Consider the following 13,795-nt stretch of genomic DNA (forward strand, 5'->3'; position numbering starts at 1 on the left):
GGTGATTCTCTGAGGCTTATGTTGACGGTAACAAAAAGTGGGTTTTTCCTGTGAGGTTGAGACACCTGTGTTGAAGAGGTGACGACGGCGGGTGGTTACGGTTGGCAGCTACTACTGCAAAAAGGTACCGCAATGGCCTTTGGTATGGACGGTGCGGGCCAGTCCCTGTGAATACTATGGTAGATTCCATCTAAACAGGAACAGAGCCAACTAACCTTGATAACGGGCCAATAGGACACATTTTTCACTGCAGAAAGAGCGATTGCGACGCTAGCTAGTACTACAGGCCTCAATGGCTCAGGTCAACACCCACCGTTATTAAAGAATGAGTATGAAAGTGACTTACTGTTGCCAAGCAGGTTGCAGCCAACTGATCCATTTGAGCAACGGCCTAATAAGCACTAAACAAAGTTCCTCAGTGTCTACATAGAACTATGGCATGATTTCTGATTAGCAATTATGTTCACTTGCTGTTTAAAATAGTTCTCCCCTTACGGAACAATAAAGTGCTGTCGAGCGGGGACGGTATATATTAAGCCAAGGCGTAATTCAAGGGTAACACTCTCTCATACCCACATATTTCACTGACAAAACCAAATTACTTGTCATTCCTGCATTCAGGAAGCTGTTGAATCCTGTCCCCAAAAGTCTCCGTGTGCAAAGGATCTCCAGCATATTCATCGCTTTCTATGGCCCTTTGGAAAAGCATGGTGGCGACCGCACCAACGCTCCCACCACGTTGTAAGAACTGCCTAGAAGTAGGTGGCCACTCGCTCGCATCACGCAATGCCATCGCCACATTTTGTTCTTTCGGAATAATATTTCTTCGGAGGCAGGTGGCGATATGGCTGCAGAGGTTCATGAATCCCTTCCTCATAGACTTACTAGACTTGGGATTGTTCTGCACATCACGCGGGAGGAAAGTGAGACAGGTATGATTTGATCAAACCCAGAACTTCCCCTCATCAATGTCTTCAAGAAGAAGATCAGACTATATGCTTACCTGACAATCCAAGGCAAAATGCATCCGGGGACTCAGAAATTCGGAGAGGTATTGCCTGCATGTGCATCCATACTTCAGGCGTTGCCAGTCGACGCCGGTCACTTTGATACCGCCATCGAGAGAGATAAAGCATACAACAGCTGTGTCGCTGAATCCAGCGAACTGATCCGAAACGTCTTCAGTCAACCCATTGAAGCGACTTGTTGTCCTACTGGCCTCGAGATTTGTTAGTAGAACATCCAACGGAGTCTTGCCTTGACCATTGCGCGGTTGGAGTAGCACTTGAGTTCTGCTCAGAATCCACTGGGCCCTATTCGGCTTGACTTTGGCTGCAGCAAGGTGTAAAACAGTGTTTCCGTGTGCGCCTGTAGAAGTCCATCGCGGATCATCTCCGGCCGCGTCGTCAAAGACCTGGTTAAGAACCTTTATATAGTCGTTGTCGGTGGACTCCAACGCATTTTTCAGGTTACATCCCACCTCAGGGTCTAGTAGGCTCAACGGAAGTGCTGGAATCTCGTAATCGTCGTCTGCTCCTAGGTGTTAACTTGGGTGTTCTAAGTCCGAGGCGAGTCCAAACCAAGCAGACGAGCCGATTCACTGAAAGCCCAAGGACCGCCAGAAACGTGTTGGAATATTCCTGTCGGCCAATTCTGCTGTTTTCTTGCCGGCCGCCGATTCCCCGTTGATCTCACATTGCACTTCGCTATTTAGAACATCAGGACGGGCAGTAGCAACAAAACCTCGAGTTTTTTCCCTGACTCTTTCCAGCATAGCTCTCACAAGTCTGCTGCCCTGCCCAAGCTGGCGATACTGCCTACCAACGTCCAAGGCTTCGATCAAAAAGATGTTGTCGTCGTCGAGTCTGGCGCTCCAAACACCAGAGCCCTTTTTAACCGGATGGTACCTGAACTCAGGTTTCAAACGATCATATCGGTCCAAAAGGTCAAAAACCAGAAAGCATGTTTTGTCTGTTGGCCCCTCCGTAGCGGACCGAAACTTGGCGCGGATGTTCTCACGTCTGATTAGTTTACCATCGCAGTAGTCAACCTGTTTGTCACCTGAGTTGCAAGTGTGCTTCCCCGTCGCTGTCTTGTTAAGACTTTTATTGTCAAACTGAGTGTGGTTGCCCGTTAATGAATGATCTGTCAGAACAAGATGAATATATATATATATAGAAAAAAAAAAAAAAAAAAAAAAAAAAAAAAAAAAAAAAAAAAAAAAAAGACAGCATGCCATTATGAAAGAACCGTTGGCGATATCTATCTAATTCCTAGGTTAGTAGCTATCGTCATAGAGATTGCTGGGGTTCTCAAATTAGAACTAGGGAAGAGAGAGATATGTCTACTGCGGCCAAGGAATTATGTCTCGTCCTAAGAGTCTTAGGGATCTTCGGCCTTGGCCTTTCAAGATTCAGTAAAGTTCCCTCCGTCCCAGGGTACGTCCGGACCAAAAGCCGAAACCCTGCCACCCAGTCAGCATCTCGTGCTACCAGTTTTGTTATGAATAGATAAAGGGTAGCTAAATCCCTCAGCACGTGACAAAGCTAAGGATGACCTTCGCTATTGGCGAAGGGTTTTTATTAGTAATTTAGTCAACAGGCACGCCCAGGATTCAATCACCGAAACTCCACTTTCGGTATTTGGTGGTTGTAGGAATTAAGTGACCAACCATCATCTTAACCGAAAGCTAGAGGCCCACCTAAAAGTGACCTAATGCAATCTGTAGTCCAAATAATATAATTACGGTCGATCGTAATACCGTGGCGACTGCGCTCAGGGTTGTCACCTAAACCTATAGGGTAAAAGCCAAGGGCGCGCCAGAACTCAGCACAAGACTTTCCCACAGTGGTATCTGCACTTTTTTCGCACCCTAAGGTTAGTAAGTTAAATTCACGCAACGTAGCCATACACCGACAATTTCCCGAAGAATTTCGGGTCCAGCCCCGGCTATACATGCTATAACTATGTGTTAATCTTCGCTATTCAGGGAATGAATGCATAGTCCTCGATTATAACCAGACTGGTCACCGCATATTATTCCGCAGGGGTTCCTACTATGACATGAAGGTACTGACTGTACCTATCTGCGCTGATCTTACCATCCATGGGTTTCGCCTGCAGCTTCTATTTCCAGTTAAGGCAAGGCTATGCAGAAATCCAGAGGATACAAGATTCCAGATTTAAGCACTTCATACAAATCGGGGCCGCGCTCATATTACCCCTCCCTCCTAATTCAAAAATTTTGGGTGTACGCATCTTTGTTTTTTTGGACTATAGCTATGCTTATTAGCGTTGAATCGCCATGTCTCTAGTAGCATAGCAGTAGCAACCGCCCTAAGCAAAACTTCAGTTCTTGGGGACCTTTCCTGGTATTGTAGTTTTATAAAGCATCTATGGATTTAATATACGATCATAGGTGCAATAACTGAGTGCTGTCATTGTGGAGCTTCAAAATAAAATGACCAAGATTACCTATTGGTAATTCCCACTACAGATTAGAATAGCTTAGGCTGGTTTCTCCAAAAATCTCCAGCACCTTTTCCTGCGCGGTTATTGTGACTGGAACTCTTTTTCCCCTTTCACTTCTCGAGTGTCTGCCTAAGCTTTTATTTGTGCAAGCTGTAGTTAACAATATTTAAGAACAATTTTAAGGTGGTGGATTTGGTTGGCTCGTGCCATGTCCCGCCCGGGTATCTGATCGTGCCTCATCGCTTTAGCGCCATAGGAATCAGTTTGATGACTGCCGATCGCTCGTACTAGTGGTAATGGGGAAAGGACGGGTAGTTAGCTCCCGCTCGGCACACTACCACCACAACCAATTCGGACAATTGGTATCGACCTGTAGTCCTCCTGAAAGGTTGTCTCTCTACAAATACAGCTCTAATTTATACACTAACTTGCAAAAACGGCGCCCAGGTGCCATACTCTCTTCTTTTAATTTTCCGGGTCCTCTAGTCCATAATGGGTAGTATTGTCCTAGTAATTTACTATCAGATTGGTTTGATTGGTATTACTATAAAGTGCGTAACCAGTGGACTGGCGGTGTCAAGGATATCTACTTAGCTCACATGTATGGGATTGATTGTCTTAAGTTCTAAATCTACTTTACAAAGATTCCTTGGTGTTGTGGTCAGGTCACGTGGTTGCTGCCTTAGGCTCCCATAGGCTGTGACGTCTACTATTCAAGGTAGAAGACCCGTCAACTAGGTAAAGATACGAAGGCTAAAGGAGGAAAAGATCAAAGGCAGGTAGTAGATACTATTCAGACAGGAGACTGATCCTTGATCTCCTACTACTACTAACGATTCGCTAATTTATAGCCGAAGGATCTATGCCAAAAGGATTCAGAATTCCCGTTGAAAGCCAAACTGTAATACGGCCGGATGTTCCTCATCAGCGGCCGATTGTTCATGCACCTGGGTCAGGGTATCCTGTACGGTCATCAGGCCGAATTGGTATTCGATCTGTGACAGGTGGACCCACAAAAATTAAAGAAGAGAGTACGGCACTCGGGCGCCGTTCTTGCAAGTTAGTGTATGTGTCTCTGTTATATTATCTTATTCCCCTGTCATAATGCCTCGTGAAGTAAGATTCTTGCTTGTCGTGCAAGATTGTAGGTTCTACGAGAGCCTATCTCAGCCTAACTCCGCACCCCTCCTTCCCGTAGAGCCAGCAGTAATAGTCATAAATATTTCATATCTATCAATGTCCTACCGGTCGAACACCGAAGTTGTCGTCATCAATGCACCAGCGAGCGGAGGAGGTAGTATCTAGTAATAATAGATCGTTCCAGAGCGCGGATGCATTCGGATAAATAGATACCAATTCAATCAAACCTGCTCGGGTCTACTACTTCTGTCCGCATGCTGAGTTGTACAGCTTGGCTATTGTTTTACACGAGAGCATTCCCACATACTAACTTCCATTTAGGAGATAACATAATAATTATGAGCGACCAATACGACATCTGGATCGAAGATAAGCCTCATTCCGTGGAAGGTCACATTTTTTACGGTACACTCACCTTCAAAGGCAAGGTTGTTTGGGGACCCAAACATTGCCACAACAACACAACCCAACTGAAAACCGCTCTCCGCCAAGCTGATGACCGCCTTGACATGGAATTTATCTCAAAGCCCAATTCAGTCGAAGGACACACACGCTACATCAGCGTTAAGTCTAAAGGCAACGTTATTCTGAACAAACTCAGTACTCATGACAATATGGACGAGTTGGTTACCGTTGTTAAAACTATTTGGAATATTGACTCCCCTGCCTAGTTATTGAGGAAGAGAGGCACAGTTTTAGTTAGGGGTTAGTTTGAGAGGTCATTCAACGTCACTCACTTGGGCAGCCAGCCCTCAGAGATGATTTCAACAATTCATCATCTTATATTGGAACACCTTTTTGAGCCACAACAGATGTTGGAGGAATGACTAGGGTTGTCTATAGTTTATTAGGTAGCAGCAAGCTTTGAATTCGGTTGATATAGATTCAAGGGAAATCCTGTTCAATCCGTAAATATCGTGTGAATTCATTCTAATCGATCGATTTAATCGTTAATCATTGTCTTGTCTTCTCCTCTCTTGAAGCCTCTGGAGCGTCTTGGTGTAGGCATAAGACGTGCTGTTGAGTTACATCGGAGCGCATGGACCCCCGCTGCCTTTAGAGAAACATCCGCGGGACCTTCTTCGCTTCTAGAGGACGACATTTCAGAGAAAAGAGCTTAATGCAGAGAGGAACACTGATCATGATGACGAAAGGTAAGCAGCTGCCACGGTCACATTTTCAACTTTTGAGAGAGAGTTAGGGGAGGAGAGCGAGTGCGCACTGGAGTGGTAGGTAGACAGTTGCTGCAGTCAAGCTTTCTTAAGTTTTTAGGGGAATATGGGAGTGTGCCCGACTAGAATGGTAGGCAGTTGCCGCTGTCAAATAGCCAGATGTGCAGGGATCCGCATTCTGGTGTTGACCAGAGATATCCGACTTGGCTCTTGGCAGTAAAAGAATCTTTGTTCCACTTTACAGGGTATCAACACCTCTACTTTAGCTCGTGGTGCAGCTCGTGGCGTGGCTTTTGACCAATGCCTGCGGCCCTACATGTCAAACCTTACTACGCCGCTCTTATAGCTGCCAGGGACAAAAGTATATTTCAACCAAAAAAGCTTAAATTCACAGGTAAATGAAATTGTGATGTGTCATAGAGCAGTCATGTGAGCACCTATTAACCAATAATATACTGCTACACCCCTACTGCTCAACGGAAAAGCTGAACTGCTCAAGGAATGCCTGCAGTTCTTTGACATCACATTCCAGGGCTTCGCGCTTCTTGGTTCGTTTGTTAGCGCTACAAAGTGGGCCAAGGAGTTAGCGGGACACTGGGACTCCGTATTATGGCTTACCCAGAATCTAGAAGGGCTTGGGGAAGCCTATGACCACTACTATGACAAAATAGAAACTCACCCTTGTTCTTTCTCCGCGCCATGAGGACCATGTAAGCTCATGACAAATTCAATTATGTTGAGCAATTGCAGTATACATAACTGATTTATCCTCATTTTACGGGTAGCCTTCTTGGCTGGGGGTACCCTTTGTATAGTTGGTCAAGTACTCCGCCATTCGCTTGTTGAACACATGATATTAGCATTTGTCTAGTTCCGTGGAAGACAGGTACGTACAAATAGAGTGAGTAACTTGCTAGAAGGAACATGTCAATGTTCTAGTTATATCATAATACAAGGAGAGAGCCGAAAAGAAAACGAATGAGGAAAGAGGAAGTTGAGAAATAACAGGCATTTGTAGAAACCTACCGCCATACTAGCGCGCCATTGAGATACCGCGAGATAATCCACGTATCAGCAGAAACACTGGTCCACACTGACAGGAGCATATTAACATTCACGCGGAATACCTCCAGTTTATGCTTGCCCACATCAATAAGCTCTTGCCAGGCCAGTTGAATTTATTTAACCTATTCCTCGAGCGATGCTTTCTCCCGCTCTTTTGTGTGAATTTGGGACTCGGTTACTAGTCGAAGGATTTCAGCTCATACTTCCATACTCTGGAAGAATATATATAAGGGGAGGGAACTGACTGTTTTTGGCAATTGCAAGAGCCGCCATTGAAACAATGGCAGCGGCACCCACCCCAAGAGCGATAAGCCCACCAAACTATTAGAATTAGGTCAGACAACAAAAATCAAAATCTGATAAGTGGCATACCATTACAAAAGACCCGAGAATTCCACTACAGGCGGCTAACACCGTGAGTACTGGAAGAAAAGCCACTCCACCCAGTGTGAGGATAGAGATATTCAGTGACACTATCTTCTTACGCAGCTGCTCGAGCTCCTTAATAGCTTGGGCTATTTCCCGGTTCAGTTCCTCTTCCCTGTACTTTGCCCAGACTGGAAAGTCCGCAATGAAAGAAGTAAAGTTTATCTGGAGGTTGTTAAATTTTCCCTCCATGGCTCAGGCATCATTGTGAGCTATCCATGTACTATACATCCATAAGTTATAGCAGGACCACTAGCGTGTTTCACTGGTTGTGAGAAGAAAAAAGGATGTACAGAAATAAACCGGTTAAGGACATGATATCAACCATCCACTGAAAGATCTTTATTAAAGCAGAAGGGGATTATCAAGTCATTAAATCCTAGCTAAAGTAAGCTAGAAAGCTTCGTATAAGACCAGTGATATGGAACATGTATGATTACCATAGACTACAATTTAGCTCGCAAGGTTCCTACTGTCTGTAAGTGCCTCTCAATATACCTGGCTAATGTTAGCATTGTTCAGGACAACAGACTGGGACCTCAACCACCAACCAACTGGTTCCTAATCAAGGTCGGCCCAAAATCAGAACGATAGATTCGATCAATCTGCGCGATTTTGAGATACAAGCTAACAAAAATTTATTCGATTTTGTTAGACACATCGACAGCCGCATTCGACACTTCCTTAAGATGCTCAGCGTATTCAGGAGACACCAGGCCTTTCGCCGCGCCCGTGCAAAAGACTTTATTATCTTCCTTATTCTTGATCAGATCACTAAAATCTTCATTGTCCATCAAAATATTGATTTCATTGTCGGCTAGCTTTGCTGCGGCATCGATGTGCTTCTGGGGAGTCGGGTCAGACCCGACCATTTGGCAAACCTTGTCAACGAGGTCATTGTAGGATGGAGGAGAGCTGTTTGGCTCGTATGCTGGGGGGCAGTGGAAGAAACAGTAGTGATCATTTTTGGTTATTTTGTGCGTTTTCCTACCAAACATTTGTGAGGAATAACCTGTTGTTCCCTTGGAAGATGAAATTTATATGTACTAGATCAAGGATACATAAGCTATTAATGATGACACATGCTACAATATACAAAATCATGCATCATGACTGCATTGCGCGGTCCCTGTCAACATTAGGGCTGGCTGAATGACGAGACCATCTCCAGTTGCAGAGGCATATCCACAGCGCCTCGAGGCAGAGTTTACAGAACGGTACTTTTGCCACTTTACGCCAAGGAAGAAATTTGCATCTTTAACTTAAAATCACGCTCCAAATGTATTAAATCACTGCAGTTTTCACTCCAGATAGCTACTCAACCATTACGCGGATTCCTTTTCCCTTTTTGACAGGTTGGATAAGGTCTTTCTTCCATTTCTCGCTATGAATATTAAGCCGAAAAACCCAGCGATGCCGATGACCTGAGCCGAGCTCAACCGAGCAATTATCAGACCATATAATCATAGCCCAATCAGCCTCAGTATAGCTTTTATAGCGTAGAGCCCAGTCAAGACGCTTTTTAGCTACCTCATCAGTCAATGAGGGCGTTTTTGAACTTTCCATTTACCATATGCAGACTCATGAATAATATCATACAGTGTACGGTGAGATACTGAGATAGGAAGCTTATTTTGAACCTGCGCATGGGACTGGAAAGGATCCCGCTCGGTAAAATGAATAATTAAGTATTTATCTCGCTCAGTATAGTGTCTTGGATGGCCTGATCGTGGTTGGGATTGATAATCATCTTGTAAAGTACCTCGGTCGGGGGAAGAATAGATAGTTGAAATAGGCCTATCTAGAGCCTCTGCAATTTTAGGGCCACTAGCTTCACCAAAACAAGCCCCCGTAAAAAGCTCGCTCTGATGGCTTCAGCTCAGCATTACGCCTAATATTAGAGCTTAAGGTGTATATAAATGTAACTTAACTTCTGCATATACTTGCTAGGGGCTACATGCGGCCGTCGGTCGCGAAAAGCCTAAGGAATACTACTACTGCTACGACTTTTGTTGTGACTGACTACCTCGTGATTCTATATAGACATGCTTGATGCAGGAGTAAAATGGGATTTAAGAAGTATATTTAGTAAACAGTATGACCCCTATGGATATTAACCATGCGTTAAAGGTGTGTGAAATAGACGCTATTTTTAAATTAGCACGCAGTGTGTGATGACTGCTCATTCATAGATAGCTATTCCACAGTATAAAGCTAGATATGGTAGCGTTTCCAACTGAATTCAACTATGGGGGGAGAAACACTATCATACAAGGATTTGTGTTGTGGGAAGTAGGCCTGCCTAACCACGTGACGTACAGGTCATCACACAGTGTATATAATTTCTCTTTACCTGCCAGTATACTTACACTTTACATGCTGGAAATTCAAGACTAAGTTAATTATAAGAGTTAATCTCTCTATTGCCCAGTATTATTATGCAGACTATAACAGTGTCAGATCAATTAACTTCTCATAAATCCTGACCTCCTATTGCGAGTGAGATTCTCCTGGATGCTATTATAAGAAGATAGTTTCTAAGAGACAGTTCTGCAGCTGGTTATGTCTGCATATAAGATGGTTTGCTATACTCTTTATAGAGTGTCGGAATGATCACAGCAGCATTTATATATCCTGTTAAAACTTTGTACTGATATTGCGAAAGTTCTATCTGAGTAGGCACTGCTTGGGTAATCTTGTTTAGTAATAAGTTATTTATATTCTTTCGGTTATTCAGAGTGCTAGTGAAGGACTTTAAATCTAGGTAATCAGGCCTTTAATACTTTGGTGTATAGCTTAGAGTACTTTATTATTAGAGTAGAGATATCCTGAAGCTTCCCTTGGGATTTCCGGGTATAGGGAAGGATTGCTATAATTATAAGAGTATCAGAATATTCAGTCTCTAATACTGTCTTTCTTGTTTCTATTACGTATATGAAATTCTTATCAGCTTCGCTCTATTGTTCCTGATTCCAGTAGATTTCAGCCAGTTTGCCATGCTTCTTAGTGTCAGAATATTCTTTCTCTAATACTGTCTTGTATATGTTTAATACTTGTACAAGGAGCTTCTCAGCTTCATTCCATTGTCCCTGATTCTAATAGGTTGATGCCAGGTTTACCACACTGCTCAGAGTGTCAGGATGTTCGGCTCCAAGAACTGTCTTGGATATCTCCATTACTTGCACCTCGAGCTTCTCAGCTTCGCTCCATCGCCCCTAATTCCAATAGGTTCCAGTCAAGTCCCCCATGCTTCTCAGTGTAGATGGATGTTGATGTGTAGTCAATAGCCTATATTTGCAGTCCTCCTATACTGAAGACCAATATCAAGCTCCTTCCCCGAGCTCTTTACAGTAATCGAAAGCACATACAGTATACCAACCTGGAACCTTTCCGATTACACATTCCTCTAGAAGTCTAAACTTCCCTAGATTAAGCGGGACCTGGCGTGTACAGTATCTTTGATCAGACTACGCTAGATATAGTCCCATTTTCCCAACAACCAAATGATCATCTATGTGATGATCCTATACACATTGGAAAAAAAATATCGTTTGTATCTAACGTGGAGATCTAAAGAAACATCAAACGTAGAGAAGGAAGAGAGAAAGAAAGAAAGAATTCTATCATACAGGAACTGTGTGATTATGTGTTGTAGGATCGGCTCAACAGTGTATAAAGTAGACATGGTGCCTCAGGCAGGATTCGGCCTAGACCCTGACACTAGTGGTGATCGATTTACCTTTCCTTTCCTTCTTCAGTTTAGTCTTCTAGTATGAACCTGCGAATACGATACTGTAGTGCCTATCCACCATCTTGTGATCTGTAGAAGAGCATGGCTGGGCTCGTGGACGGTGATGTTCTATTGGCCGGAACCCAGAAATAGAACTAAACGATGTTAACTCTGAACAGAGACATAGTCTGCCCACTACGGCAGTACCCGATGTTTATCGGAGAAGCCGATAGGGCATATCCGGAAGCCGATGGGTGGTCGGAACCGCCACTGATACTCAGGGCTCGACAATCCTCGATCTGAACTATGGGATATTCGATAGTGATACGCTAAATGCATCCGTTCATAAATGTAGGTCTAACAAGAATATAATTAGGAAATCAAAATACCTGCGCTGGGTTTGGGTGCTATGAAAAGTAAGTGGCCACCATCCTGAACCAGTGGTCTCACTCCTCAATCATGAAGGTTGATAGTATGCTATGGAAAGCTTAGATTATTATTCCCGAAGATATTATTGAAATATATAAGATAATATTTATTCCAAAACCGATACACAGAGCAACACATGCACCTTCCTTACTTCATCCTGCTAGCAATATCCTTGACTACATAAATTTGTCCATAAAGGTCTGTCACATCCACAAATAACCGCCAAAGGCCCATCGGGTCTGTCTTGTGGCCACACGTTGCAGCTTTACTCGCTGTGTTCTCAAAGGCGTCTACCAGATGAGCAAAAGCAGACTCAACGCCCTTACGCTCATACTCAGCAAGTCTAAATAAGGCGGCTTTTGCCACGCCTCCTTCGCATGCTGCGTTTAGATCTGCATTTGCAAATTCGCTGAAATCGACTGAATTCAGATTACCCTCATCTCGGTCGCGCTGGATGGACCCGTAGTCGTTGTACATTCGACACATAGTAGAGAGATGACGGCACAGGTCCGTGGCAAGGTATTTTTGCTCCGCAGTCTGCCATATTGCGGGCCGCTTGGTGTTGCTGTATGGAGGGGTAGTTGTTGTTGGCGATGGATTGCTCGGGGGAAGACAGGATGTGAACGAAATCAGACATCCAGCAAAGGCAAAAGCGTAAGGACATCCCGTATGATCAGCTGAGGTAGTATGCACCCAGCGATAAAATTCACTCTCTGGGTAGTCGAACAATTGGCTGGCAGTACCCTTTGCCAAGCGGTGATTATCGGTGGCCTGGGTAATATGCGCATACAAGAACTGTTTCAACTCCTGACGCAGAGTATACACATCACGGTCATTGGCTTGTTGGATGGCTTCATGGTGCAAGATATATCGGATGTAATGTTTGAGGGGCCGGCGCACTTTATCATACACGGTAGGGGAGACTAATTGGCCATTTGAGATTTGAAGAGCAGCTGTCTGAGAGGTGTTTGCAGTGCTGCCAAATTTGTAATCGGAGAAAAGCTCATCGATCAAGTCTTTAAGATCCTTAAAGTGAGGTTGCAAAGCCGGCCCCGCGACAGATTCCATGAACTCATCTACCTGGAAACCTAGAACAGACAGGATCATCATATCAAACATGAATGTGCACGAAGCCGGGGTGCCCGCCCGATTGTTGTAAGCTGTCCAGGTAAGAGGGATCATGGAGAAATATTTGTCTTCCTTCATGTTATCGCGAGTGAAAATTTCATGGCGCCGTTGACGTAGCAAAGGTTCAAAGAGGGAGGCTTCTATACCCGATCCACCTATCTGCCATTCTGGTATTTGTGCAAAAAGAGGCGTCTGTTGGATCACCTTGGTATATTTTTTTCATAATTGGTGCATCGTACAGTATCCTGACTGTGCAGCCAATAAGACCAAGACGATTACAGCGTACTGTGGCATTACAGGCCCGGAGAGCTGCCAAGTAGTAGGCTTTGGATAGCAGGGGAGACATGTATGTCACTTTTTCTATCCATAGATAAGTGGGACCGCTATCGTCAACCGACTGAAGATATCCTCGGACCAAGTCAATAGCATAATCGATCCGAGGTCGAAGAGGTTGCACAAAGCAAATTCTTCGGGCATAATGGAGGATCAATCCAGCGTAAGAACTGGCCTCACGGGAGGAGTTCCAGGATCCATCCAATCCTTGTTGCATTAGAGTCCGGAAGCAACCCTGGAACAAAGACATAGATACCCGAGCAATGGTTTGATCTCCAAGCGCATCTATCAATACAACCTCTTCATTAATTAGCTTAAGAAGCCGGGAAAACGCTTCTACCATCAACATTGTGGGATACAGGTGGCAAAGATTCTGGATGAATTAGACACAACGACATCGCGATAGACTGTAAAAGTGGTAGAGGACTATAGACGCCCCTAATGTTTGGATCCAGGCCACCCCAGAGTGTTTGAATTCAGTGAAGTCACTCGTAGGCGCCATCCACAATATTTCTTTGATGTAAGTTCTCATTTGCGCGTAACGTCTTTTTATCTTTCCTTCTTACCTGTTTCTTCCCGCTAATCTCGAGGCCCATGCTTCTATTTACATTTGATTATTCTCGATGATGTTCAAGATAATTCTCCACTGCGACGATCTCAGCCTGCGGCACACACCATCTTCGGTGTAGGCCAGACGGTGAACTCGGGGTATAAGATTGTTGATGTAATTTCGCAGGCGGCAAGACTCCCAGCCGCTTCCGAGATCGTACCATTTGTTCTCGAGGGAATGGCGGAGCTGATGCGTGGACAGGGTTTGGATCTCCTGTGGACTCACCAGGTGCTTACACCATCCACTGGGGATTATATCCGGATGATAGACAGCAGTAAGTGCTCTTCTCCC

At 44.4% G+C, this 13,795-nt stretch overlaps 4 protein-coding genes across 4 annotated transcripts; 1 reads left to right on the top strand and 3 right to left on the bottom strand.

Moving 5' to 3' along the window:
* Positions 1–430: 430 nt before the first annotated feature.
* BDW43DRAFT_289535 (uncharacterized protein) lies at positions 431–2,100 on the bottom strand. Its single transcript, XM_032043396.1, has one exon. The coding sequence runs from the start codon at positions 875–877 to the stop codon at positions 599–601; it is 279 nt and encodes a 92-aa protein (XP_031895823.1). The 5' UTR covers positions 878–2,100; the 3' UTR covers positions 431–598.
* Positions 2,101–4,949: 2,849 nt separating this feature from the next.
* Positions 4,950–5,282, top strand: BDW43DRAFT_303430 (uncharacterized protein; the record flags this gene model as incomplete). Its single annotated transcript, XM_032045407.1, has 1 exon — positions 4,950–5,282. One exon carries the CDS (start codon positions 4,950–4,952, stop codon positions 5,280–5,282), a length of 333 nt encoding a protein of 110 aa, XP_031895824.1.
* A 1,276-nt stretch (positions 5,283–6,558) lies between these two features.
* BDW43DRAFT_303431 (uncharacterized protein) lies at positions 6,559–8,238 on the bottom strand (the record flags this gene model as incomplete). The annotated part of the gene is made up of 7 exons (XM_032045408.1): positions 6,559–6,621; positions 6,818–6,942; positions 7,094–7,169; positions 7,221–7,460; positions 7,826–7,901; positions 7,932–8,197; positions 8,227–8,238. The coding sequence occupies 7 exons, from the start codon at positions 8,236–8,238 to the stop codon at positions 6,559–6,561; spliced, it is 858 nt and encodes a 285-aa protein (XP_031895825.1).
* Positions 8,239–11,544: 3,306 nt separating this feature from the next.
* BDW43DRAFT_198004 (uncharacterized protein) lies at positions 11,545–13,268 on the bottom strand. The gene has a single exon (XM_032039103.1). It carries the CDS (start codon positions 12,637–12,639, stop codon positions 11,581–11,583), a length of 1,059 nt encoding a protein of 352 aa, XP_031895826.1. The 5' UTR covers positions 12,640–13,268; the 3' UTR covers positions 11,545–11,580.
* Positions 13,269–13,795: the final 527 nt, after the last annotated feature.

Source organism: Aspergillus alliaceus (assembly GCF_009176365.1).
Source record: "Aspergillus alliaceus strain CBS 536.65 unplaced genomic scaffold BDW43scaffold_57, whole genome shotgun sequence".
NCBI classification, from domain to species: domain Eukaryota; kingdom Fungi; phylum Ascomycota; class Eurotiomycetes; order Eurotiales; family Aspergillaceae; genus Aspergillus; species Aspergillus alliaceus.

Excerpts from the sequence above, each read along its gene's own strand:
- BDW43DRAFT_289535 (XM_032043396.1), bottom strand. The coding sequence starts at position 877 with ATGAGGAAGGGATTCATGAACCTCTGCAGCCATATCGCCACCTGCCTC.
- BDW43DRAFT_198004 (XM_032039103.1), bottom strand. The coding sequence starts at position 12,639 with ATGAAGGAAGACAAATATTTCTCCATGATCCCTCTTACCTGGACAGCT.